The following is a 25,233-nucleotide window of genomic DNA, read 5'->3' as shown; positions in this document are numbered from 1 at the left end:
TATAAGATCCCCACTCATCCTTCTAAATTCCACCGAGTACAGTCCCAGTCGACTCAACCTCGCCTTGTAATCCAACCCCTTCAGCTCTGGGATTAACCTAGTGAATCTCCTCTGCACACCCTCCAGTGCCAGTACGTCCTTTCTCAAGTAAGGAGACCAAAACTGAACACAATACTCTAGGTTTGGCCTCACTAACACCTTATAGAATTGCAGCATAACCTCCCTAGTCTTAAACTCCATCCCTCTAGCAATGAAGGACAAAATTCCATTTGCCTTCTTAATCACCTGTTGCACCTGTAAACCAACTTTCTGTGACTCATGCACTAGCACACCCAGGTCTCTCTGCACAGCAGCATGCTTTAATATTTTATCATTTAAATAATAATCCCATTTACTGTTATTCCTACCAAAATGGATAACCTCACATTTGTGAACATTGTATTCCATCTGCCAGACCCTAGCCCATTCACTTAACCTATCCAAATCCCTCTGCAGACTTCCAGTATCCTCTGCACTTTTCGCTTTACCGCTCATCTTAGTGTCATCTGCAAGCTTGGACACATTGCCCTTGGTCCCCAACTCCAAATCATCTATGTAAATTGTGAACAATTGTGGGCCCAACACTGATCCCTGAGGGACACCACTAGCTAATGATTGCCAACCAGAGAAACACCCATTAATCCCCACTCTTTGCTTTCTATTAATTAACCAATCCTCTATCCATGCTACTACTTTACCCTTAATACCATGCATCTTTATCTTATGCAGCAACCTTTTGTGTGGCACCTTGTCAAAGGCTTTCTGGAAATCCAGATATACCACATCCATTGGCTCCCCGTTATCTACTGCACTGGTAATGTCCTCAAAGAATTCCACTAAATTAGTTAAGCACGACCTGCCCTTTATGAACCCATGCTGTGTCTGCCCAATGGGACAATTTCTATCCCGATGCCTCGCAATTTCTTCCTTGATGATAGATTCCAGCATCTTCCCTACTACCGAAGTTAAGCTCACTGGCCTATAATTTCCCGCTCTCTGCCTACCTCCTTTTTTAAACAGTGGCGTCACGTTTGCTAATTTCCAATCCACCGGGACCACCCGAGTCTAGTGAATTTTGGTAAATCAGATAAGGATGAAGATTTCCTTCCCCAAAGGACATTAATGAACCAGATGGGTTGTTACAACAATCGACACTGGTTTCATGGTCATCATTAAATGTGAATTTTTTTTAAAAAGTCTAAAGAACCCAATTCTTTTTTTCCCCCAATTTAGCATGGTCAATCCAGCTAACTTGCACATCTTTGGATTTTTGGGGAAGAGACCGACGCAGACACTGGGAGAATGCGCAAACTTCACATGGATAATGGCCGGGAATCGAACCGGGGTCCTCAGCGCTGCGCGGCAGCAGTGCTAACCACTGTGCCACCCAACTTTAGACTATTAATTCCAGATTTTACTGAATTTAAATTTCATTATGGTAGGATTTAAACCAAGGTCGCCAGAACATTGCCCTGGGTCTCTGGATTACTAGGGCAGCAACAATACCACTACACCACTGCCTCCCCATGTGCTTTAAATTATTTGCTGTTGTTCCTAAGCTGACCCATTCCCCACACACTCACTGCTCTTCACCAGCAAGCACAGCCTGTGGAAATCCAAGCAATGGATTGCACTGTGTCGAAGGTTTGGATAACAGTTTATGTCTGTGTTGAAGAGTAAGGAATGATCATAACGAAGAATAGAACATTCTCTGCTTCAAGAACATAGCTGTGAACTCTGACATTTATGAGCAGGTTTACACTGGGTGATGCAATCAGTTAGCAACTAGAGTGAGCCAGACATTCAATAATCCTGGGTTCCAGAGGTGAAAGGGCAAAGTTTGAACTCTCAAGAAGAGTTCAGCAATGGGTTTAATTATATTTAGCACCAGAAGGAGAACTGGGTTCTGTGAGTCAGTTGAACATAGGACAGGTAGTTGGCCGCAACCCAGCCCATAGCCAACGTCTCTTTTCAGGCTCCAGGTTGGGGAGGTGAGCTGGGAGGATTGGGTAGTGTCTCACGTCTCAGCCAGATTGTTCTTATATAAATTCCTTTTTTTTTAAGCTTGCTATTTTTCAATTGTACTGAGGTCACGTACAGAACCTGTTACTTCAGAAAATGGGGTTGATACAGGCACTGGGGATAGTGAATGAGCCATGGCGAGAGAGGTGGAAGACCTATTTTTCTAGCCCCTTTAATCCAGCAGATTCATTCCCAATAGAACCCATTGCTGGAGGGTTTAACACAGGAACCCTCACCTCTTTGTCATGCACACCCTCCAAGATTGGTCATCAGAGATGACCCGTCTCACAGGATCCAAGATCAACCAGAACCTCTGTTGCTCATTGGGAGGACTTTATCTGACGGTCAACCAATCTTTACTCTTGCTCCAATATTTTTTAAAAACAAACAGAAGTGCTCAGCGAAACAGTTTTGCTTAATGTCCCGATTGTCTTGGAGATTAATCTTTGATTCCTAGGGCAGCACGGTGGCCTAGTGGTTAGCACAACCGCCTCACGGCGCTGAGGTCCCAGGTTCGATCCCGGCTCTGGGTCACTGTCCGTGTGGAGTTTGCACATTCTCCCAGTGTCTGCGTGGGTTTCGCCCCCACAACCCAAAAACGTGCAAGCTAGGTGGATTGGCCACACTAAATTGCCCCTTAATTGGAAAAATGATTGGGTACACTAAATTTATAAAAAAAAACAATCTTTGATTCCTGAAAACTCCAGGGCTTGCCTGGAATGTTTGCAATGCTTCCTAATTCAGATGCAAAGAGCCAGAATGGTGCAAAAGGTTAGATCATTTATTTATTTGAAGTATAATTGTGCTTCAGAATGTCCTGTTCTGCCTCACCCCCAAGTACAGATTGAGGGGCTGCAGCATGTACCAATCCTATGAAACTGATAGTTTGAAATATTAAATACAATACCAAGCAGCAAAGGTCATGAATACCAAGTCCACACTCAATGCAGACGGAGGATGTGGTGCAGTGCTCAGTATTCCTGTAGCTTTGATGTCAGACATGTTTCACAGCACAGCTCTCAACAACAGTGCTCAGTGCTGCAACCAAGCTTAAAATCACCCCCCCCCCCCCCCCGCAATCCCCTTACTGTCAGCGTTCCTGGGCTGGTGAATCTGCTGTCTGAGCCTCCAGGCCCCCAGCTTAGGTAGCTGAGCTAAATCCCAAGATAGGTAAACTGGTTCCCTCTCCCAAGCTGTTGCAAAATCCATACTGGAGCAGAGTACCCAAAGCTCAATGCAATTAACAGGAAGACACTTTACAAATGTGCTATCAGTGTAATGCAGTGCAAAGGGGGAAATAAAATACTTGCAGAAACAAAAGATTAGAAAAACTATTTTTAAAACAAATTATCCTCCCAAAAAGAGTGGTTTTCTTTTCTTGGTCCAGTCTGTGTCTTTTCCCCAGCTTCAGGTGAAAGGACAGCTCACTAACCTTCTCCCAGTATTTGGCCATCACCAATCTGAGTTTGAGGGGGCCCAATACTTGATCCAGGGAATCACCTCCACTCCACTGTCTCCCCAGTCTCATTTCATTGGTTGCCCAATCTCTCTTACTAGACAAGGTGTGTTGTTTCCCATGGCTCAGCTTGGTGCAGTTTGCTTTGGTTCCAGTGCTACATCACCCCCTCCTGATGAGGTCCCAAGGAAGTTGGCCCGGGCTCCCTCAGAGAGATCCCAAGGGAGCCCACAGCCCTTCACAGAAAGTTAAACAGTTGTTTTATTCAGCAGCAGGGAAGAACTTATGTATTTAAAAGTAGCGAAAAGCAGCTGAGGGCTTCTGCAACCTCTAAAAGTAACCAACACCCAACTTTCAATCTTTCAATTTTTCCTCCTCCTGAAACAGTGACCTGTTTGTTAAAGTGAGATGAACAAATTAAACAGAGATTGTTGAATTTTTTTAAATATTTAGAGTACCCAATTATTATTTATTGCACCCAGTTGGTCCCATGATTATAATAACCAGACTGTATCAATGAATCTAAAATAGATCCAGCTTCAGGTGAGGAAAAGTGCAGTGACGGACAACTTGGAGATCCAGAGGTCCAAAGTTATCTTTCACTCTCAAACCTCCCACACCTCATGACTCAAGTGTAACATTTCTGACAGAAGCCAATCCAAAGGCAACTGAAGGATTCAATGCATTTCGGGAGGAGGTGAAGTTACTGAATTTATTCAGTGGCTTCTGACCTTGTTAAAAATCACATTAAATTTTTTTTTAAAAACAGATTAAAAAGCTCCCGCAGGGAACTGATCGTTTTGGATAATCCAATGATTAGCAATCTCGAGATTACAAAAAGCCACATTCCAAAAGGGGATTTTTACTTCAAAATAGAAACAGCAACAAACTGAGACAAGGTGGGGGGTCTCCGCCGTGAGAGCAGGGGCTCAGATCGACCCAAGGTGGTGGGGGGGGGGGGCTCCCTGTGTGTGCAGGGGTCAGGACTGTGCTAAGGGGGCCGCCCTGTCCAGGTGTTTCCACTAACGGGTCCCAGGACACATTAGTTTCATGGATAGGATTGCCTCTAGTGATAAAGTCATTACCTAGAGAAACACTACAATCTAAATATGAAAGTGTAATGTGGGAGGTTCAAAATCTTCCTCTGGAGGAGGTTTATTTTTTCCTTCACCATTTTGCTTCTGACTGTGGGCGATGTAGGAGCGGTCTCATCTCAGGAACCCCCCTTCAGGCGAGTTGCCAAAACCCTGGTTACCCAAAGATGGCACGTGCCCCCCAGGGAGAAAGTAATGCAGGGAGAATAGCTCCCAAAACATGGGTTTTTGGAGCAATAAAGATAGCCCCAGGAATACTGACCGAGGTTACTTTAACAGGACTAGGAAAATGCGGGTGCTCAGTTTGAGCACTTTTCTCCTCTTGTTCTCTGATTATTGATAGCAACCCTTCTCTCACTTGAGTTGGTATTCTGATCGAATCTCTCTTACTAGGCAAGGTGTTTTGTTTCCCATGGCTCAGCTTGGTGCGGTTTGTTTTGGTCCCAGTGCGACAATAAAAATCCCATTTTGTGTGTGTGAGAGGGATAGAAAATTAACAACTAGATGAGAATAAGGCAACAAGATAGTCAACGAGCTGCAACGGCAAGGCGCTGTTCCTATCAGTACGCAGAGTTGGAGAGGAAGGATTCAAACATCTTCAAGGCTCGTGCTGGTGCCCACTGTGGTACCATGTGTCCTGCTCCCTGAAGAAGAGAGAGAATGAAGAGTTAGGATCAATGGAAATCATCACCACCCTGGTGTCTAACTCCACACACCAATTTCATTTCCCTTCCTGAACTAGAAACAGCCCATAAAGTGTCCAGGAAGGTTGGTTGCTAGGCACGAACTAAAGTTGGACAATAAATGGTGTCCTTAGCAGTGAGGGCTCAGAATGAACTAAAACAGATGGAGAGCAGTGGTTAGCACTGCTGCCTCACGGCACCTAGGTCCCAGGTTCAATCCTGGCTGTGGGTCACTGTCTGTGTGGAGTTTGCACATTCTCACCGTGTTTGCGTGGGTTTCGCCCCCACAACACAAAGATGTGCAGAGTAGGTCGATTGAACAGGCTAAATTGCCCCTTAATTGGAAAAAATGAATTGGGTACACTAAGTTATTATTATTTTTTAAATAGACTGGAGGGTGGAGTGAGTGGAGTCTCACAAGGGCCAGTGTGAGGCAGAGGGAGGGAATGGAGAAGAAGCGTGGAGTATCACGAGGGTCAGTGTGAGACTGGGGGCAAAGGCAGAAGGTGGTCCCAGTCATCATGGCTTGACCAGTCATTGAAATCTGACCACCAATCCATCACAATCGTGCGGACAATGAAGGCTCTCTCTAAGCTCCGCCCAGTCCCTCAAACAAAGGTTCTCTGCTGGGTTTTCAGGCTTGAACCCATCAGCATTATCTTGGCTGCTTGATTGCCCACTCCCGTTTATACAAATATACAGAGCCATGCTATTGATATGCAACTAACGTCCCACTGACGGACAAATAGACCATCAGACTCTGTAATAGGCTAATAGCTTGTCTGACAGGTTGTGTCCTGAAGAACAATAAATCTGAGGCATCCTGTGTATTCCCACTAATGGGTTCAAGTCTGACTGGGACAATGTAACTCAGCCAGGTGGGGGCGTATCCCTCTGACTCTGCGCTAGCAAGTTTTTTTTCCCTCAAGTCTGTTTAACCCCAAAATTGCCCGCTACATTGGGGTCTCATTTCTTGACTCAATTTTCTGATATCTCCCTCGTGTGACAGTGGGAATCCACACCCTGCAGGGTCACCACCTTTCTGGTCAGGTTCCAATTCATCAATTCCGAGCTGAAGTTGCTTTGGGTTTCAGACACCGACTGCAGATATGGTTGCCCAGAATTGCAACACTACCCGCAACATCCCACACGTTGCAGTTATGGCACCCCACCTGCCCTGTCATGTCTGTCTAACCTTCTTTATTGGATTAATAGTTTGTTACTAGGAGTTAAATATCAAATTACAGACTTCTAGTTTGGAGTCATGCGGGGAACACCCACCACCAACTACTGGAGGTAAAACAAAAAGAATAAAATGCAGCACCCCTTCTCCATCTGCACTGAATTCTCACTTGCATTAAATTGCCAGCTTGAGCACTGGGTGGCGTTCCCTGGAATCTAGTAGGTTGGGAAATGACTTCATAAAGTCTTCAGGCTATTCTACATAAATCAAAAGAAACATTTCTTGTCGGGGAGTCACAAAGAGGTTTGGAACTCTCTCCCACAAATGGTGACGGCTGCCGGATCAATTCGTAACTATACGGAGGCCAAGAAAGGTGCTTCACAAATAAATGCAAGTGTTTCTTTCTCAGATTCATTGTAGCAATCACTCTGCTTCATTCAGTGATATGGAATCAGAATGTGTTCGCTCTCATGTTACACTTTTATTCTAGGTGCAAATTCCACTATTACGCACATGATTGTAGGTTAGATCGAAAGGAAAAGCAATGTAAAGAAGCGGGTGTTACCTTGATAGTCAGGAAGGTGAGGTTCCCATACTGCTCGTAGAACCCTGCGATCTGTTTATTGTAAGTCCATGGTTGGTAGTCCAAGGTTTTCTGGTAGTGAAACAGGTGGGTTAGCCAGTGAGTTAATTATTCATTGGGAATGACACACCGGAAGCTCAACGGCCTCCACACAGGTTGGAGATTATGTTTCCTACATTAAATGACCTGCAAAGACCTTGCTCACAGATACACTTAACTCAAGTGTCCCAGAAGCTGCCCAGCAGTGTGAGAGGGACAGTTCCGAGATTCTGTTAAAGAAATGCTGTTGTCAGAGATGGCCTTTGATGTAGATGGGACATTGGGAGTGCTGGGCTCGTGTCAAGGCTAGGTACTCAGCATCTGGGATCACAGCACAGTCCCATCTGCAGATGCAAATAGATTAATCTTTTAATTCACGAGAATAATATTTAATAAGAATAACAACTCAATGTAATTACCCCACTCTGCACCATTACACCGGAGGTTGCTGATCCTTGTTTAGATTCAGGTGCACAGGTATAACACCATTCCCAAGACCACCAGCCTTCATTTGGTGACCACATTGACACTGCCCTGGATAATAAAACCCATCCACCACTTTAAACTTCAGTCACTCCACCATAGGCACACAGTAGCAGGAGTGTGTATCAATTACAAGATGCACTGCAGCAACTCACCAAGGCACCTTCAACAGCACCTTCCAAATCCGTACCACGACCATCTAGAACAGGCATTGTCAAACTCAGGAGCGCGCGCGGGCGGGTGTCGGAAGATTGCGGAGCCATCCGTCGTGGTGCTCCCGATCGTGCAAATCCGCGCATAACAGCCGCAGCAGCCGGCTTTTAACTATGCCGGCTGCAAGCGGCCTTCAAAATGGCCACGAACATATTAGAAAAATTCGGCTGCACTGCGCACGCGTGCCCGATCATCGGTGCGCATGCGCAAAACTATGCACACCGATGATCGGGCACGCATGCGCACCGATGATCGGGCACGCATGCGCAGTGCGGCTGCATTTTTTTTTATACACGGTCACAACCTTTTTTAAAAAATCATGTTCGGGGCGCCAAAGGGACCCAAAACCATTTCCTTCATTTTTGTCAGCAACAAACAAGGTAAGAGAAAATGGTGGGTCGCGCAGGTCAGCCGGCATGGGCCACAAAGGTTGACCAGCGTGGGTCGTGAAGGTCGGCCGGGTTGGGTCCCGAAGGTCGGCCGGGTTGGGAAAAATGAGTCCCCGGGAAAATGTTTAAAAACACTGATCTAGAAGGGCAACGGCAGCAGATACATCGGAATACCACAACCTGCAGGTTCTCCTCCGAGTCCCTCTCTCACCATCCTGACTTCGAAATATATCGCCGTTCCTTCACTGTCCCTGGATCAAAATCCTGGAACCACTCCGCCAACAGCACTGTGGATGTACTTATGCCAAATGGACTGCAACGGTTCAAGCAGGCAGCTCACCACCACCCTCACGGGGCAATTAGGGCAATAAATGCTGGCCTAGCCAGTGACACCAACATCCTGTAAATGTATAAAGACTGAAACCTCAGCAGACTCTTTATCGTCGATCCAGGCCTCACCCCACACCCACACCCATCTACATTCTTTCCACAAGGCACATGATGGTTAGCACAGTTGCTTCACAGCTCCAGGGTCCCAGGTTCGATTCACGGCTTGGGTCACTGTCTGTGTGGAGTCTGCACGTTCTCCCCATGTCTGCGTGGGTTTCCTCCGGGTGCTCCGGTTTCCTCCCACAGTCTAAAGATGTGCAGGGTAGGTGGATTGGCCATGCTAAATTGCCCTTCGTGTCCAAAAAGATGAAGTAGGGTTACGGGGATAGGGTGGAGGCGTGGGTTTGAGTGGGGTGCTCTTTCCAAGGGCCGGTGCAGATTCGATGGGCAGAATGGCCTCCTTCTGCACTGTAAATTCTATGATTCTAGGGGTCAGTGATCAGTCACAGGGAAACTCCCACTTATTAACTCCCTTCCATAACTACCAACATCTTCACTGCCCAAGCATGGTAGCACAGTGGTTAGCACATGGTAGCACATTGGTTAGCACAGTTGCTTCACAGCTCCAGGGTCCCAGGTTCGATTCCTGGCTTGGGTCACTGTCTGTGCGGAGTCTGCTCGTTCTCCCCGTGTCTGCGTGGGTTTCCTCCGGGTGCTCCGGTTTCCTCCCACAGTCCAAAGATGTGCAGGTTAGGTGGATTGGCCATGATACATTGCCCTTAGTGTCCAAAAAAGGTTAGGTGGGGTTACGGGGATAGGGTGGAGGTGTAGGGATAGGCTTAGGTAGGGTGCTCTTTCCCCAGGCCGGTGCAGACTGGACGGGCCGAATGGCCTCCTTCTGTACTGTAAATTCTATGAAAACATGAAAAGTTTACAGAGTCACGGAGCTTTATAAATCAATTCGGTACATCTAAGCTCAAGCCTGTGTATCAAATACAAACCTTCTGCTTCAGCGACTGCACAAACCAGTTATCCCCCAGGAAGTTACAGGCCATGTCAGTGTCGCCATTGTAGACCAGTACACGGAGACCCTTGCTGAGCAGCTTCAAGTAGAAGTCTTGCATGCTGTTATAGATACGTTGGTAGTTGTCTCCAACCACTGAACTGCAGGAGAGGTGAATGTTCAGCTCAGGTTAGAATAAATATAAGAAATAAATCAAAATCATCCAAGATTCAGCTCATGAGTTTAGAAGGGCGAGTGGTGATCTATCAAGGTATCTACAAGTTCCCCAAAAAATTGACAGGGTAGATTTTTGTGAAGCAGTGAGATTAAACTAAGGCATGCAACCAAAGGAGTGTTTTTCACCTGCAATTGTCTGCATAGTCTCATACCTGCAGAGTTCCCAGGATTGGACATTTTCTGGAATGTGCAGGGCCTTTCTCACATCTGCACGATTTAGCCATGTCCTCTGAGCTGTACCATTAATACATGGAGGAACCAGCTTCCCGGAATCATCAGCGTTCTGGTGAGAGAGAGAGGGAGAGAGAGAGAGAGAGAGAGAGAGAGAGAGAGAGAGAGAGGCTTAGCACAGACATACCTCAAAAAGCTATCCACACATGCCACAAACAACTAAACCCGGATGAACACAAAGATAGGCAAGATCATTTATAAAATTCCAGATAATTAAAATTATTCTATATGGAAAACAGGAAAAGTATATATAGAAAGAGAATGGACCTCTGGGATTCTGTAGAATTGGAGTTAATGAGAAAGGGTTGGGCTCATTGGTATTTTGTACAGCAAGAATGAATAGAGGGAGTTTGATCCATTGGGATTCTGTACAGTGGGAGTCAACGGGATGCCAGTGGTCCATTGGGATTCTATATAGAGAGGAAATAGATGGTTTGTACCTCCATTATTTCAAACTGATAAAATTGAAAGAGGTTCTTGAAGTCTCTGTGGAAGCGCATGTTATTTCTTTGTATTCCCCCAGCACAGTCCATGTACAGCGAGTACATATTGAGTCCACTGTCGTAAATGATCATGAAGACTTCCTTCAACTGTGAAGAAAATAATTTGTTTACTGTTTTCTGAGGCTACCTGGGTCCCCATCACTTTGTCACACATCAGTCTCTCTAACTGGGGTTAAGGATTATGCACCTCCATGAAACGGACAGTGGCATTATTAAATCTATAAACATAGCACAACAAGTTGGTAAAGCTGTTAAAACAAATTATAGGATCCGGAGCTTTGTACACAAAAGTCAGGAAGTGCAACGGCAAGACATAAATGAAGATCAATCAACCATCTCAAGGTGGATGGAACATATTCTAGAGTACTGTTTGAATCAGATGTCAATATAAAAGTATTTATCTGACAATCAGCATCACGAAGAACAGGTTGTCTGGTCACTGTCACATTGCTGTCTGTGGGATCGTGTGCAGAATCCGACTGCCACATCCCCTACATTCTAACTGTCACTTCACTTCACAATTAGCATTTTTTTTTAAATTTAGGGGCAATTTAGCATGGCCAATCCACCTACCCTGCACATCTTTTGGATGTGGGGGTGAGACCCATGCAGTTACTGGAAGAATGTGCACACTCCACACGGACAGTGACCCGGAGCCGGGATTGAATCCGGGTCCTTGGCGGGCTGCTAGCACTTTTTGAGGGGTATTGTTGTCTTGAAAGATGCTATATAAATGCAAGTGTTTCTTAATTCATACATTCATAATTCACTGGTTAGGCTTCAACCGGAATATGGTGTCCAACTATGGTCACCATATTTACCTGATTGGCAAAGGGATGAGGGACTCCAGTCGTGTGGAGAGATTGGAGACGCTGGTGTTGCTCTGTTTGGTCAGAGGAGATTTACTGGTGTTCAAAATTCCGCTAAGTTTTATCGAAGTAATTGGAATGGAGAGAGAAACAGTTCCAATGGTAGGATAGTTGGAACCAGTGTACATAGATTTGTGGTAATGTGCGAAAGCACTGGGAGTAGATGGGAATCTTTTTCTTAAGTTACAAAAGTTTAAGATGATCTTAAACGCACCAACAGATTCAATAGTAACTTTCAAAAGGAAATTGGATCAATGCTTGAAGGGGAAAAGTCTGCGATGCTGTGGAGAAATGGAAGGGCATGGAACCAATTAGAAAGCTCATTCAAAGACCCAGCACAGCGACAATGGGAAGAATGGCCTCCTTTCCTGCTCTATGATTTTATACAAAGGAAACTAAATATCCCGCAGTTTGGAATGCACGAGTAACTACATCTCAACGCCGCCTCGGGCAGTTTCCACTATCAAATGTCTTTCTTTACCACCCAGTACCTCACCCCGACTGGGACAATCTGAAGAAGAAATGCCAAAAAGGAGTGAGAAATTGTACCCAATGATGTACCATCGATTGCACGCGAGGCGAGTGATTTACCAAAGTCTGGCTTTAATTAACTAGAACACAGCTCTGCGATCGTCTACAGTGGAAAGGGACGATCGTCAGGCGTTTGAGCATTTATACCTCGTTAATAGAGGCGTGGTTAACTCAGCCTCTTGGCCAATCGGTCGAGAGGCACATGACCGACCAGGGCCAATGGTAAGCCAACGTTCTGGCCCAATGGCAGACGAGTATGCAGATCATATCATCACACCCAAACTTGGCCCTATCAGGCAGCCGGAGGGAAGAATGAAAACTCCATCAGACTGGAGATCAGCCAACTCCTCAATGATCAGGCATGTTTCAGATATTGATGAGCTCCTAGTTGGCTAGCTGATCTGATAGGGGTCAGTTTCAGCTCGGCGAGTTGAGCTACAATTGTCCTGCTCTAGAAAATGGAGAAATGACCAATGTTCGAGGTTCATTCTGACCTCCTGAGTCAGAAGGAGCACACGATCTCAGCTGTCACAACAGTACTGAAGGAGTGCTGCAATGTTAGAGGGGCCGTCTTTCCGGTGGTCTGCCTTCTCAGCTGGATACAATAGATCCTGTGGCACAATTCAAAGAGTAGGGGGAGTACTCCCATTGTCCTGAGCAAACACTTTACCTTCAATCAGCATCACTAGAACAGATGATTTGGTCGTTATCACATTGCTGTTCATAGGATTTTGCTGTCCTTAAATTGGCTGCCTCATTTTGAAATCTCGTAACTGTTGTAAAAGTACTTCATCGGCTGCAAAGGACTTTGGGACATCCTGACTTTGTGAAAGGTGCTCTATAAATGCCAACCTTTCTTTCATATATCCACAGCGTGCAGAATCAGAGCAAACAAGCAAGCTGGAGAGGAGAAGTGAGGAAGGAGAACCTACTGATTCCTGGCAGTTATAGTCGCTGTTGTTGAAGAAGTTGCACGATCCGTCTTTGCAGCAGTATCTGTTCAGTTTGCTCCACAATCTTAAGGAATTAGGAAGAAAGAAAGGTAGATGATGTCCTAATTTTGAGCGCCCAGGGTCAGATGCCCTTGAGACATTTATTTTCCTTCCCATCCCAGCTCTCATTCATTCCCCTCGCATCAAGCCCAGTCAGCAGCTATCATATGATGCCACAGTGAAACAGATCTAGCTCTAAAAAAGGACAGAACTGGGCACTGTATATTCCTGGTACCAAGGTGTTCAGAAAAGATGGGGTAAGAAAGAAAAGAGAAGGGGGCGGGAATGTGGAACGTAGGTTAAAACAAAACCACAGAGCCTTTGCGTCCCTAGTAGCCCGTCGAAGGATTCTGCTACAGTGGAAGGATGCGAGGCCCCCAAGCGTGGAGACCTGGATCAGTGACATGGCGGGATTTATAAAATTGGAAAAGGTCAAATTTGCCCCGAGAGGATCAATACAAGGGTTCTATAAACGACGGCAGCCTTTTCTGGACTTCCTGGCTCAGAGATAGGTAACTGGGTCAATAGCAGCAGCAACCCGGGGGGGGGGGGGGGGGGGGGGGGTGCATTATTGTAGTGTTTATTCTGTAACTTTATAGTGTGTTAATTTGCGATGTTGTTAAAATGCTGGGTTGTTCATGGGGATGGGGCGAATGTATATGATTGTTAATATTATTGTTATTTTCGGTATTTTACTAAGGTGCGTTATTGTTGTATAAAATCAAAATTTCTCAATAAAAATTATTTTAAAAAAAACAAAACCACAGCTACCTCAATGATGAGAATAAGATGAAAGAGAAAAAGTTAGCATATGACAGATATCACAAGTGCGAACCAGACTGAATATTGAAAGTTCAGACAGGAAGTGAAAAAGAAAGAGGCAAAGAGAGAGTCCAAAAAGAGCCTGGTAGCTAACACGAGGGAATCTAAAAGTCTTCTATAAGTATACAAATAGTAGGCAAGTAGTAATGGGTGAGGCTGATCAGAAACAAAAAAGAAAGACCCACGCATGGCGGTAAAGCATAAGGCTGAGGTACTAAATGAGTACTTTGCATCTGTTTTGAATAAGGAAGACGATACCGTCAGTCATAGTGAATGAGCTAAAACGTGATGAAGAGGACGCATTAGAAAGGTTGGTTGATAAGTCAGCCTGTCCGGATGGGATGTATCCTCGGTTACTGATGGAAGTAAAGGTGGAAATTGGGAAGGCACTGGGCTATAATTTTCCAATTCTCCACTGATACAGGGACGTTATTAGAGAACCGGAGAACTGCAAATGTTACACACTTTATTTTGAACAAGTGTGAGAGAATAAGTCCAGCAACCACAAGCCAGTCAATTTAACCTCGGCTGGTGGGAAAGCTTTCAGAAACGATAGTTCTGGACAAAATTAACACTTGGATGAATGTAGATCAAGGAAAGCCAGCAGGGGTCTGTTCAGTGAAAATCATGTTTAACAAACTTGATTGACATTTTAATGAAGTAACGGAGGGTTGATGAGGGTAATGTGGTTGAAGTGGCATATAGATTTCCAAAAGGTGTTGATTTTGTGCTTCATATCAAACATGCCAGCAAAGTTGAACCATAGACTGGTTATAACACAGGAGGACATTCACCCCGGCTTGTTTGTGCTGGCCCAGAGCAATTCACTTAGTGCCATTCCCACCTACTCTCCATTGCCCTGCACATTCTTCCTTTTCTGATAATAATCTAATTTCCTCATGAAAGCCTCAATTGAACCTACCTCCACCACACTCCCAGGCAGTGCATTCCAAAACCCAACCACTGGCTGCGTGAAAAAGATTTTCCTCATGTCGCCATTGCTTCTTTTGCCAATTACCTTAAATGTATGCCTTTGGATTCTCCATTCTTCCACCAGTGGGAACAGTTTCTCTCTATCAACTCAGTCCACACCACTCATGATTTTGAATACCTCTATCAAACCACCTCTCACCCATCACTTCTTGAAGGAGAACAGTCCCAACTTCTCCAAACTATCCACGTCACTTGCCTCCGCTGCCCTGGACACTACTACTATCCCTGCCACTCATCCCGGGAATCATTCTCATGAATCTTTCCTACACTTTCTCTCTGAAGCATTTGCATCCTTCCTGCAGTGTGGTGCCCAGAACTGGACACAACACTTCAGCTGAGACTGAATCAGGGGCAGTACGGTAGCACAGTGGTTAGCTCTGTTGCTTCACAGCGCCAGGGACGCGGATTCGATTCCCGGCTTGGATCATTGTCTGTGCGGAGTCTGCACATTCTCCCCGTGACTGCGTGGGTTCCTCTGGGTGCTCCGGTTTCCTCCCACAAGTCCTGAAAGACATGCTGTTAGGTGAATTGGACATTCTGAATTCTCCCTCTGTGTACCCGAACAGGCGCCGGAGTGTGGCGACTAGGGGATTTTCACAGTAACTTCATTGCAGTGTTAATGTAAACCTACAGGTGACACTGATAAAGATTATAAAAAATATATTTTATACATGTTTAACATGACTTCCTTGCTCTTGTACTCCGTGATCCTTCTGAGAAAGCCCAGGATGACAAATGCTTTATTAACCGCTCTCTCAACCCATCCTGCCACCTTTCATGATTTGCGCACATCCTATAGGTCCCTTTACTTCTCCACCCCTTTAGAATTGTGCCCTTCATTTTACGTTGCATCTCAGCATTTTTCTATTAAAATGAATCACGTCATACTTTTAAAAAATAAATTTCGAGTACCCAATTATTATTTTTTTCCAATTAAGGGGCAATTTAGCATAGCCAATCCACCTACCCTGCACGCCTTAGGGTTATGGGGGTGAAACCCACGCAGACACGGTGAGAATGTGCAAACTCCATATGCACCCAGGGCCAGGATCAAACCCGGGTCCTCAGCACCGTGAAACAGCAGCGCTAGCCACTGCACCACCGTGCCTCCTCCGAATCACTTCATACTTGTCTGCATTCAATTACATCTGCCACTTGCCCTCCCACTCCTCCAACCTGTGTCCTTTCGAGGGTCCACAGATGCTATCCACAGTTCACAATACCTTTTTTAAAAATAAATTTAGAGTACCCATTTATTTTTTTCCAATTAAGGGGCAATTTAGCGTGGCCAAGTCACCCAACCTGCACATCTTTGGGTTGTGGGGGTGAGACCCACGCAGACACGAGGAGAATGTACAAACTCCACACTGACAGTGACCCAGGGCTGGGATCAAACCCAGATCCTCAGTGCCATGAGGCAATTGTGCTAACCACTGTGCCACCGTGTTAAGCCGTTCACAATACCTTTAAGTAGCTTCTTGTTCACAAATTTTGACATTTTGTGTCCTGTCCACCAAGGTCTGGGTGGAAGAGGCGAGGTCTTAACACCAACCTTGAGCGAATTCGACTATGAACCTTCCTCAAGTCTGAAAAACATTCCTTTCCTATTGGACTGGCAACGTGGGTGCTACAGAATATTCGATGACCTCTTGTCTCCTCTGTCTTTGACTACTACTATCCTTGTCTATATTCAGATATATTATAACAACTCTTCAAAAACAGCAACCTCCCCACTGTTACGTCTGATGGACTGAACTAATCTTTCTACTCATCTTCTCTACAGTTGTAGCACTATATACCGTATACTTCACACACTGTCTATGTTTATGTATTTTCATTATGTATCATCATATATTTATCGTATGTTCAATATTTTCATGTATGGAGCGATCTATCTGGATTGTATGCCAAACAATACATGTGACAATAAATCTAATTATTTTTTACATTTCTCTGTACTTTCATGATAAATTTGTTCTTCTACATTTCTACCAAAGCCATGGAATAAAAAAGTCTGCCATGAGGGACCTTGACAAAGACTTTACTGAAGTCCATGTAGACAACACGAACTGCCCTTCCTTCATCAATCATCTTCGGCACTTCCTCAAAAAACTCGATCAAGCTAGAGAGACATGACCTCCCTTTCACAGAACCATGCTGCCTATCGCTAATAAGGCGGTTTGTTTTCAAATGGGAGTAAATCCTGTCCCTTAGGATCTTTTCCAATAATTTCCCTACCACTGATGCAACGATCACTGGCCTATAATTTCCTGGATCATCCCAGCTACCCATCTGAAACAAAATTACAGTATTGGCTAATCACCAGTCTTCTGGGACCTCACCTGTAGCCAGTGAGGATACAAAGTTTTCTGTCAAGGCCTCAGCGATTTTCTCTCTCTTTTTAAAAAAAATATTTTTATTCTCCTCCTTTTTCACATTTTCTCCCGGATTTACACCCAACAACAAACAATAATCAACAACAAATATCTCAAACCCCATAACAGTAACAACGATCCCATCCTCCCACCATGCCCAGACATCAGCCCGCATGTTAACATAAACAAATGACAAAAAAGAAATCAGGGATTACCCATAGCCATCTTTAATATACACAGCCCCCTCCCCCCCACCCAAACCACCCACCCATCCCCCCCCCCCCAACTAATGTTCGATGTTATCCGGTTCTTGAAAGTGCATAATAAATAGTGCCCATGACTTGTAGAACCCCTCCGAGCTTCCCCTCAGTTCGAACTTAACCTTCTCAAGGGTCAAGTATTCCAACAGGTCCCCCTGCCACGCCAGGGCACAGGGTGGAGAGGCCGCTCTTCATCCCAGCAGGATTCGCCTTTGGGCGACCAATGAGGCGAAAGCTATAATATCTGACTCCGCACCCGTTTCCAACCCTGGCTGGTCCGACACCCCGAATATGGCCTCCCGGGGACCCGGGTCTAGTTTCACATGCACCACCTTGGAGATTACCCTAAAACCTCCTTCCAGTAATCCTCTAGCATTGGACAGGACCAAAACATATGAACGTGATTAGCCCCCCCCCCCCCTCCCCGCAACGCTCACACACATCTTCTATCGGCTCATCCTCGCCCTCATGAGGCTGTACCAGCCCCAACCTCGCACATCAGATGAAGGCATTCACTCTCCGGAGCACCTCACACCAGACCCCCTCCTCTATAACCTCTCCCAACTCTTCCTCCCACTTTGCTTTGATCCCCTCCAGTGGTGCCTTATACTTTTCCAACATAGCTCCGTACACCACTGACACTGTCCCCTTCTCCAGTCCCCTTGCCGTCAGCACCTCCTCCAGCAACGTGGAAGCCGGTTCCTCCGGGAAGCTCTGTATCTCTTTCCTGGCAAAGTCCCGAACCTGCATATATCTAAACACGTCTCCCTGCTCCAGCCCATACTTCGCTTCCAGCTCCCTCAATCCTGCAAATCGACCCCGAAGAAACAAATCTTTTAGCGTCTTAATCCCCTTCTCTTCCCATTTCCGGAACCTTCCATCCCACCTCCCTGGCTCAAATCTGTGGTTCTCCCGAATCGACATTTCCCTTGATCTTGCCCCCAACCCGAAGTGTTGGCGAAACTGCCTCCAGATTTTCAATGAAGCTATTATTACCGGACTACCGATTTTCTCTCTTGCCTCCCTCAGTATTCTGGTCCGTGAAATATTTTGGGGTGAGATAGGCCCCTTTTAGCCCAACCTTGCATTGTGATTTAATACAGTGATTTAAAATCTGGTTTAGAGGTTCAAACATAATACCCACGTGTCCCCTAAGAGTCCGTGGTAATATCCAAAATAGACGAGCGACTGGTCATTGAAGTACGTGCTGCTCAATCCGTTCCCGACGGCAAACCCCTGGAACACAGAATGTAGCATCACCACAACAAGCTGGGCCCCTGCCCCCTCCCACATCCTGAAGACAGTGACTCCAGGATATACGATTACCCACTCTGTCCAATAAGGCCAATCTTCGCTTGCAGGATACTGGGGCCAATTGCTCCCCCGCCCACAGCTGATGTCAGAGATTGGCGGGGAGATTTAACAGTGGCCGAAGACACTGAATAACTGGAGCTGCAACCACTGGCTCAATAGATATCATCCTCACCTCCAAGCCAGGAGGTTTGACTCCCACTCCAGAGACTGGAGGACATCAATTCAGCCTGACATGTCAGTGCAGTACTGAGAGAGTGCTTTTTCTTTTGATGAGACATTGAACCAAATCTTCACCTCGTTACTTCAGATAGAGATAAAAGATCCCACAGCTCTATATCAAAGAACAGCTGTATAGCCCTCCCTAATGTTCTGGCATTGGTTTATCCCACCAAAATCAGGAAAACAAATTATTGCTGTTTCTGTCAGCTGGCAATGTCCAAATTGGCAGCCACGTTTCCTACATTGCAATAATGATGACACTTCAAAAGTACTTCATTACCTGTGAGGCTCTTTCTGACATTGTGATAAAATGCTGTATTAAATACAGACTCTTTACTCTTTCACCCTTTATTAAATGCTTCAATCCCATGTGTGGGGCTGGGGCCAGTGTTCCAGATTCCAGCCAGGACAATCCACCCAAACAATAACAGGCGGAGAGTCAAACAGAGGGGCGGGAAGACGCTGATCCAGTTTCCAGAGCAGAAGGAAATGCAAATACCTTCAAGTTAATCTTGGCTAGGCCGTTGGCGATTTTCAGACTCAGACTCGGCACATAGATGCCCCCATAACTTTCACCAGTGACGTAGAAATCATTTGTTGTGAAGTTGGGAAACTTGCTGAAGAAATCCTGCAGGGCCAGGTAGTTGTTCTCGGCAACCTGTAGAAGTGAGGAGGAGTAGGGAGGCGAATACAAGATCAGGAGTTAGAGCTGTGCTTTCTGCAGGGTGAAAGACTCAGAGAGAACCTACCAGCTAAAGTCATTGACGTTACTGGGTTCAGTGTTGCTGGTTGCCCTGAAAGCTTTGAAATGGAATTTGTTCATGTCCCAAGTCATTTCGATGTCAGCTGTGGCTCGCTGGGTAGCTCCTGCACTTTAAAAAGAATCAGACTGTTGTGGGTTCAAATCCCACTCAGGAGACTTCAGGGCACAATCCAGGCTGACACACCTGACATCAGTACAGAGGGAACTGTCAGGATGCTAAGTCAAGGCCCATTTTCCTCTCAAGTGGATGTAAAAGATGAAAGAAAGATGAGCTATGCCGAGTGACCTGGTCAAAATTTATTCCTCAAATCAACATTACAAAACATAAATTATCGGGTCATTATTACATTGCTCTTTGTGGGATCTTGCTGTACCCAAATCAGCGGCCATATTTTCTACAACAATGATCGCCCTTCAGAAATACTTGATTGGTGCTTTGAAACATCCCAAGGTTGCAAAAGGCACTACAGAAATACAAGTGGTTTTATTATTTTTTGACCCGATAATCAAGCTGCTTTTGGCTACAGAACACAACATGTGAAATCCTAGACATCCGTCTCGAGTACGGGATAGACATCGGAGGAGGATTGAAAATGGATTAAACTAGAGTAAGCAAAAAAAAAAGTGTTTTGTGAATGCAGCTGGGTCAGAGTGGAAAAGGAATCATGACTTAGTACCACAGGGATCACCAACTCCCAGCAAACTGCTCTCACTAACTGGTGTCTGAAAGGGGCGAGAGGTTAAGCACAATACCTCATCATCATTGGTGGTGTAGACTTTATCATCAGAATAGGAGAAGCCAACCCCAGCCGGGGATTCCAGGTACAGAACATTGGCCACCTTATTCCAGCTGTACCCATTGATGTAGAGTGTGCTGCCATCGTCATTCACCTGGAAGTAAATACACTGGAGTTAACAGGATGTGACCTATTGACCTGAATTTGCATTAACCAACTTCCCCGCTCATGTTCCACTCCTGATTGCCAATTGGTAAACCAGAGCCAGTCTCTACATGAACTAGATTTCTTCAGAGTGAAACATTACAGGCATATATCTCCCGACTCCACTTAACCCGCGTGTCTGGAAGTGTCTCTTCATATACTCTTCTGTAAATCAAATGATTTACAGAGACGCTCACTAAAAACAAAATGTAAATGAAAATATGGTTTTGGGGGCTGATAGAGCACTCCAGCCTGTGATGCCCACTGGTTGTGAAAGGCCACTTGCAGTGAACAATGCATGCTCCCTCTGCAGAGGCACTGGGCACAACTGTAACCGCAGAACTGCCCGTTGCCTGAACCTGTTAATGGCCACCCTGGTCAGGCCCAGGAGCAGGCTTACAAGAAGTCCTGCACCTTGCCCACTCCACATCAAAGATCAGGAGCATGGGGCTGAAGTGCAAGAAAAACCTAAGGACCACACCCTTCAAATAATTGAAAAGGGGCGCACCTTGCACAAAATCTCTACATATGTAGAACATGGACACCTCAAGGCGCCAGAAAAGACAAGACACCCGGAGTCTATAAATCATCTTAACCTTTCATTGCATGGGACAAGTGACTCTTTATACATCTTGTACCATGTATGATGGATTATGGTTTCTCTTCCCATGTCTAGTGGTGCACAAGGCAGACTTTTATTTGTTTCCAAAGATAGCTTTTCCAGCAATTGGTCGCTGGTCTGTCGCCAAGGGCTTATAGCTTGAGGGCATCACTCCACACCAAGCACTGGTGACTAGGAGTCTCTCCCGCTCTTATTGCCAGCTATTGCCGTGTTTGGAAGGATTTTGCAGGTTGACACTCACCTGGACCATATTATGAACACCCCTTCCTTAGCCATCAAGTCTGAAGGTGGGACTCGAACCTGGAGCTTCTGGCTCAGAGGCAGGATGTTACCCACTGCGCCGCAACACCTCCTAACAGTGAATGCTTTGTCCCTAGCTTCTGCTTAACAAGTGAAAGGGATCTCTTTACAGATGTTCAGATGACTATCCCATCAATGCCTGCCACCTGAATATATTTAATGAAGACGATTACCATCCTGGACCCCCAAACTCCACACTCGCCAGCATCCCCCCCCCCCCCCCCCCCACCCCCCTTTGAAGAGAGGCTAGTTAGGCTGTGGTTGTTCTCCTTAGAGCAGAGAAGGGGGGCACACATGGTGGGCCCAAGGCTTCTTGCAGTGCTGTAAAACTCTTATGACTCGATGAGCAGTGAGCCAGTCTGATCAGAACATCACTATTCTACCCCTAATGCATGTTCTGGATTGGAAAGGGGAAACGAGGGTTTGGGTTTGCAGTTCTTCAAGCACAACTTGGGCTGGTAGGTGAGCAGTGGATCAGGACAGAACCAGGAGCCCTGGCTGTTTCCTTCCCCACCAGCCCAGAGGAGAGTTAAAGTCAACGCTGCTGTCTTAACTGAGATTAGCCAACAGAAAACTCAATCATCACCCTTCAGTAAGACAAGCACTTACATGTAAAGGTCCATTTTCAGACAGGAATCCATCTAAGGAACTGCACCCAGGACCACCATTCAGCCACAGGATCACAGGATCTTTGAGTGGGTTTAGCTGAGATGTCACAAACCTGCAGGAGGCAAACCAAAGTTGGAATTAATGTCTGTGATGAAAGACCCTGCAAGAGCATGGAGAGATGAGGAATGATTTTAGCAGAATCACCCACCAGGACCATGTCTCTCCTACAGGTATAGTATCTGTGATATCCCAGTCAACACACACACACACACACTTTCTAGCAAGGGTGATCAGATCGAGGCGGTCAATACATTAATTGCATTTGATGGAGAGGAAAACCCAGGACAAAGGGGTTTCATCCCAAAATTAGAGCTTGAAATTTCAGGAGTGAAATTTATCAATATTTTCTCAAAGGCTTCTGGAAATCTCTGAAACGCTCTTCCCACAAAAGGCTATGGATGCTGGGTGACAATTTGTAGTTTTCAGGACTTGGATCGTGATAGTTATCACTCTGAAAACCAGCTGCCCTCGGAGCTAGGAGACCTCGGAATTTGTGCAGTTAAGCCCCCTGCTGAGTCAATTTAATGTCGTGACAACCTGGATAATTTGGTATTAAAATTGCCCAAAATGTTTAAAGATTGTATGATAACAATTCTCCTTTAGAGTAACCAATTAGCACTTCAAATCATCACTGAAACAAGCTTGCATCCAGGCCGTTCTGAATCTACCATTGCAGAAATGTTTATTCTTCTGAGTTCTCTGTCCAGGTCCAACCCACAGCTCCGTGATCTCCACCATGGATAGGGCAAGGAGCTAGGTCCCCAATCCACCCCAACCAGAATGGAGATCAAAGCCCGAGCTGTTGGCACCAATCTGATCCACATCGAGAGTCTGAGTTGCTGTGGCAACACACTTTGACCTGCATATTGCAGTCTGGAGCTATGGGTTGTGATGGCAGAGGCTCCAAAGTTCTTTCCACCAGGTGACCTGATTGTCCAGAAATCTCTCCCATTCTTACTGACATTGGCACATGTTGGAAGGGTTTACGAGTTGAATTTTGCAAGTATAGTGACTTTCTCGCACCCAGATTTCCCGTAATTACCATAAGTGGAGGAAAGTTATGTGCAGACAATACACCTGGAGATGGATCCCCTTGAGGTGGGTTCCTAGTGTCCTGCAGAATTGCAATCAGAAACTCCACTGAGCGTCGTGACCCCTGCCCCGAGACCACATTGACTAAGGGGCAGAGAACTTTCTGAAAAGGCGCGGAGAGGGGAATAAAAATCGACTACCAGGACCCTCCCAAGCGAAGACTCTATGCAGAGGCAGTGGAGAAGTGTGGTGAACTACGTATTGCATACATGTTCACTGTTGTTCTAATTCACTGTTACTTACTGTTGTTGTGTTGATGCTTCTGTTGGCTCCGCCTGTGGCTCCGCCCCTCTGGGGAGGTATATAATTGGCAGACCTGTAGCCAGCTCTCAGTACGGGAGCAGCAGCAGACTGGCATACGTCTTAGCTTATTAAAACCACTGTTCTCTTCTACAACTCGACTCGTGTGAATTGATGGTCATCAATTTAATAAGCTAAGATATCACAATGGATGCCGTTCTTAAGCCTGACCGACTTGAACTCGACCCGCAGGCAGCTGAAGCCACTGCAATCTTTGAGCATTGGCTAAGTTGTTTCGAGGCCTACCTCGACCGACGTCTCCGGCGCGCACAAGCTGCGTCTCCTCAATGCTCGGGTGAGCCACAAAGTTTTCCTATTAATCAGAGACGCGGCCTCGTACGAAGAGGCAGTTGCACTGTTGAAAGGACAGTTTGTGAGGCCTGTGAATGAGGTGTTTGCTCGACATCTTCTTACCACGTAGCGTCAGCGCCCTGGTGAATCGCTGGCAGAATTCCTGCGTGACCTGAGGGTATTCGCCTGGAATTGTAACTGCCAGGCAGTTATGGCAGTGCAACACACGGAACTCATGAACCGGAACACATAAGTGGCCGGAGTCCGGTCCAGTTATATTCGGCAACAACTACTCGAAAGGGGTGCCTTTGACCTCAAGGACATGGTACAGCTATCTACTTGGTTAGAGGCAGCATTCCAGAGTTTGGATGCCTTCACACCTGACCACGCGGCATCCTCGTGGACGTCGGAGTCGCGGCCATCACCCGACCCGGGCGTGTCCCATGCCTGTGCCGCACGGCTGCCCACCAACTCCAGGGGGGCCATTCTGCTACCTCTGTAGCCAAGGCCAGCACCCCAGGCAGCGTTGTCCAGCTCGGAACGCGACCTGCAACAAGTGCGGCAAGAAGGGGCATTTTGCCAAAGTCTGCCTGGCCCAACCAAAAGTTCCCAAATCGAAAGCCTGCCAGGCCCGACCTGAAGCTCAGATCCCGCAGCGTGGCATCGTGCCTGCCGGTACTGCCCCCTTCTGACGCGTCACCCACCTCGTGCAGTCCGTGTGGGCTGCCATTTTGTCCGCCATCTTTAACGCTGCCCGCCACGTGCGACCTGTGGGGCCGCCATCTACGACACCGCCCATCACGTGCGACTCATGGAGGCTGCCATTATGGGACCACCCAGCTACCGCCGACCGGACCAGTCATCCGCAGCTCGGCTCTGTTACACTCGACCAGTCCCGGTCCCATCACCTCAAGAATTCTATGATGGCCATCCGAATCAATGGGCATGAGACGTCCTGCCTCTTCGACTCGGGGAGCACGGATAGCTTTGTCCACCCGGATACGGTAAGGTGCTGCTCCCTCCGGATTTTCCATGGTCCCAAACAATCTCCCTTGCTTCCGGGTCACATTCCGTGCAGATCCGGGGGTTACTGTATCACAAACCTTGGTGATACAGAGCGTCGAGTACGCCAACTTTAAACTTTACGTCCTCCCCCATCTCTGCGCTACTCTCTTATTAGGACTGTATTTCCAGTGTAACCTCCAAAGTCTGACCTTGAAGTTCGGTGGACCCCTGCCCCCTCTCCCCGTCTGCAGCCTCGCGACCCTAAAGGTCACCCCTCCCTCGCTCTTTGCGAACCCCACCCTCGACTGTAAGCCCGTCGTCACCAGCAGCAGATGGTACAGTGCTCAGGACAAGGCCTTTATCAGGTCGGAGGTCCAGCGACTCTTG

At 46.4% G+C, this 25,233-nt stretch overlaps 1 protein-coding gene across 1 annotated transcript in view; it reads right to left on the bottom strand.

The window, feature by feature from the left end:
- Window positions 1–2,821: 2,821 nt before the first annotated feature.
- Window positions 2,822–25,233, bottom strand: part of LOC119971512 (lysosomal protective protein-like) — a 57,072-nt gene continuing 34,660 nt past the window's right edge. The window contains exons 2-11 of the mRNA XM_038807132.1: window positions 22,099–22,210; window positions 20,380–20,517; window positions 19,363–19,521; window positions 18,475–18,566; window positions 12,821–12,905; window positions 10,426–10,575; window positions 9,907–10,037; window positions 9,516–9,678; window positions 7,043–7,132; window positions 2,822–5,255 (exon numbers count right to left, since the gene is read on the bottom strand). Coding sequence (XP_038663060.1) covers window positions 5,172–5,255; window positions 7,043–7,132; window positions 9,516–9,678; window positions 9,907–10,037; window positions 10,426–10,575; window positions 12,821–12,905; window positions 18,475–18,566; window positions 19,363–19,521; window positions 20,380–20,517; window positions 22,099–22,210 — 1,204 coding nt within the window. The 3' untranslated portion in view covers window positions 2,822–5,171. The remainder of the gene's footprint in view (window positions 5,256–7,042; window positions 7,133–9,515; window positions 9,679–9,906; window positions 10,038–10,425; window positions 10,576–12,820; window positions 12,906–18,474; window positions 18,567–19,362; window positions 19,522–20,379; window positions 20,518–22,098; window positions 22,211–25,233) is intronic.

The sequence above is a fragment of the Scyliorhinus canicula genome, chromosome 9 (genome assembly GCF_902713615.1).
Source record: "Scyliorhinus canicula chromosome 9, sScyCan1.1, whole genome shotgun sequence".
Taxonomy (NCBI): Eukaryota; Metazoa; Chordata; class Chondrichthyes; order Carcharhiniformes; family Scyliorhinidae; genus Scyliorhinus; species Scyliorhinus canicula.
The sequence above is the reverse complement of the archived record's forward strand: the minus strand, read 5'-3'. Positions and strand labels throughout refer to the sequence as shown.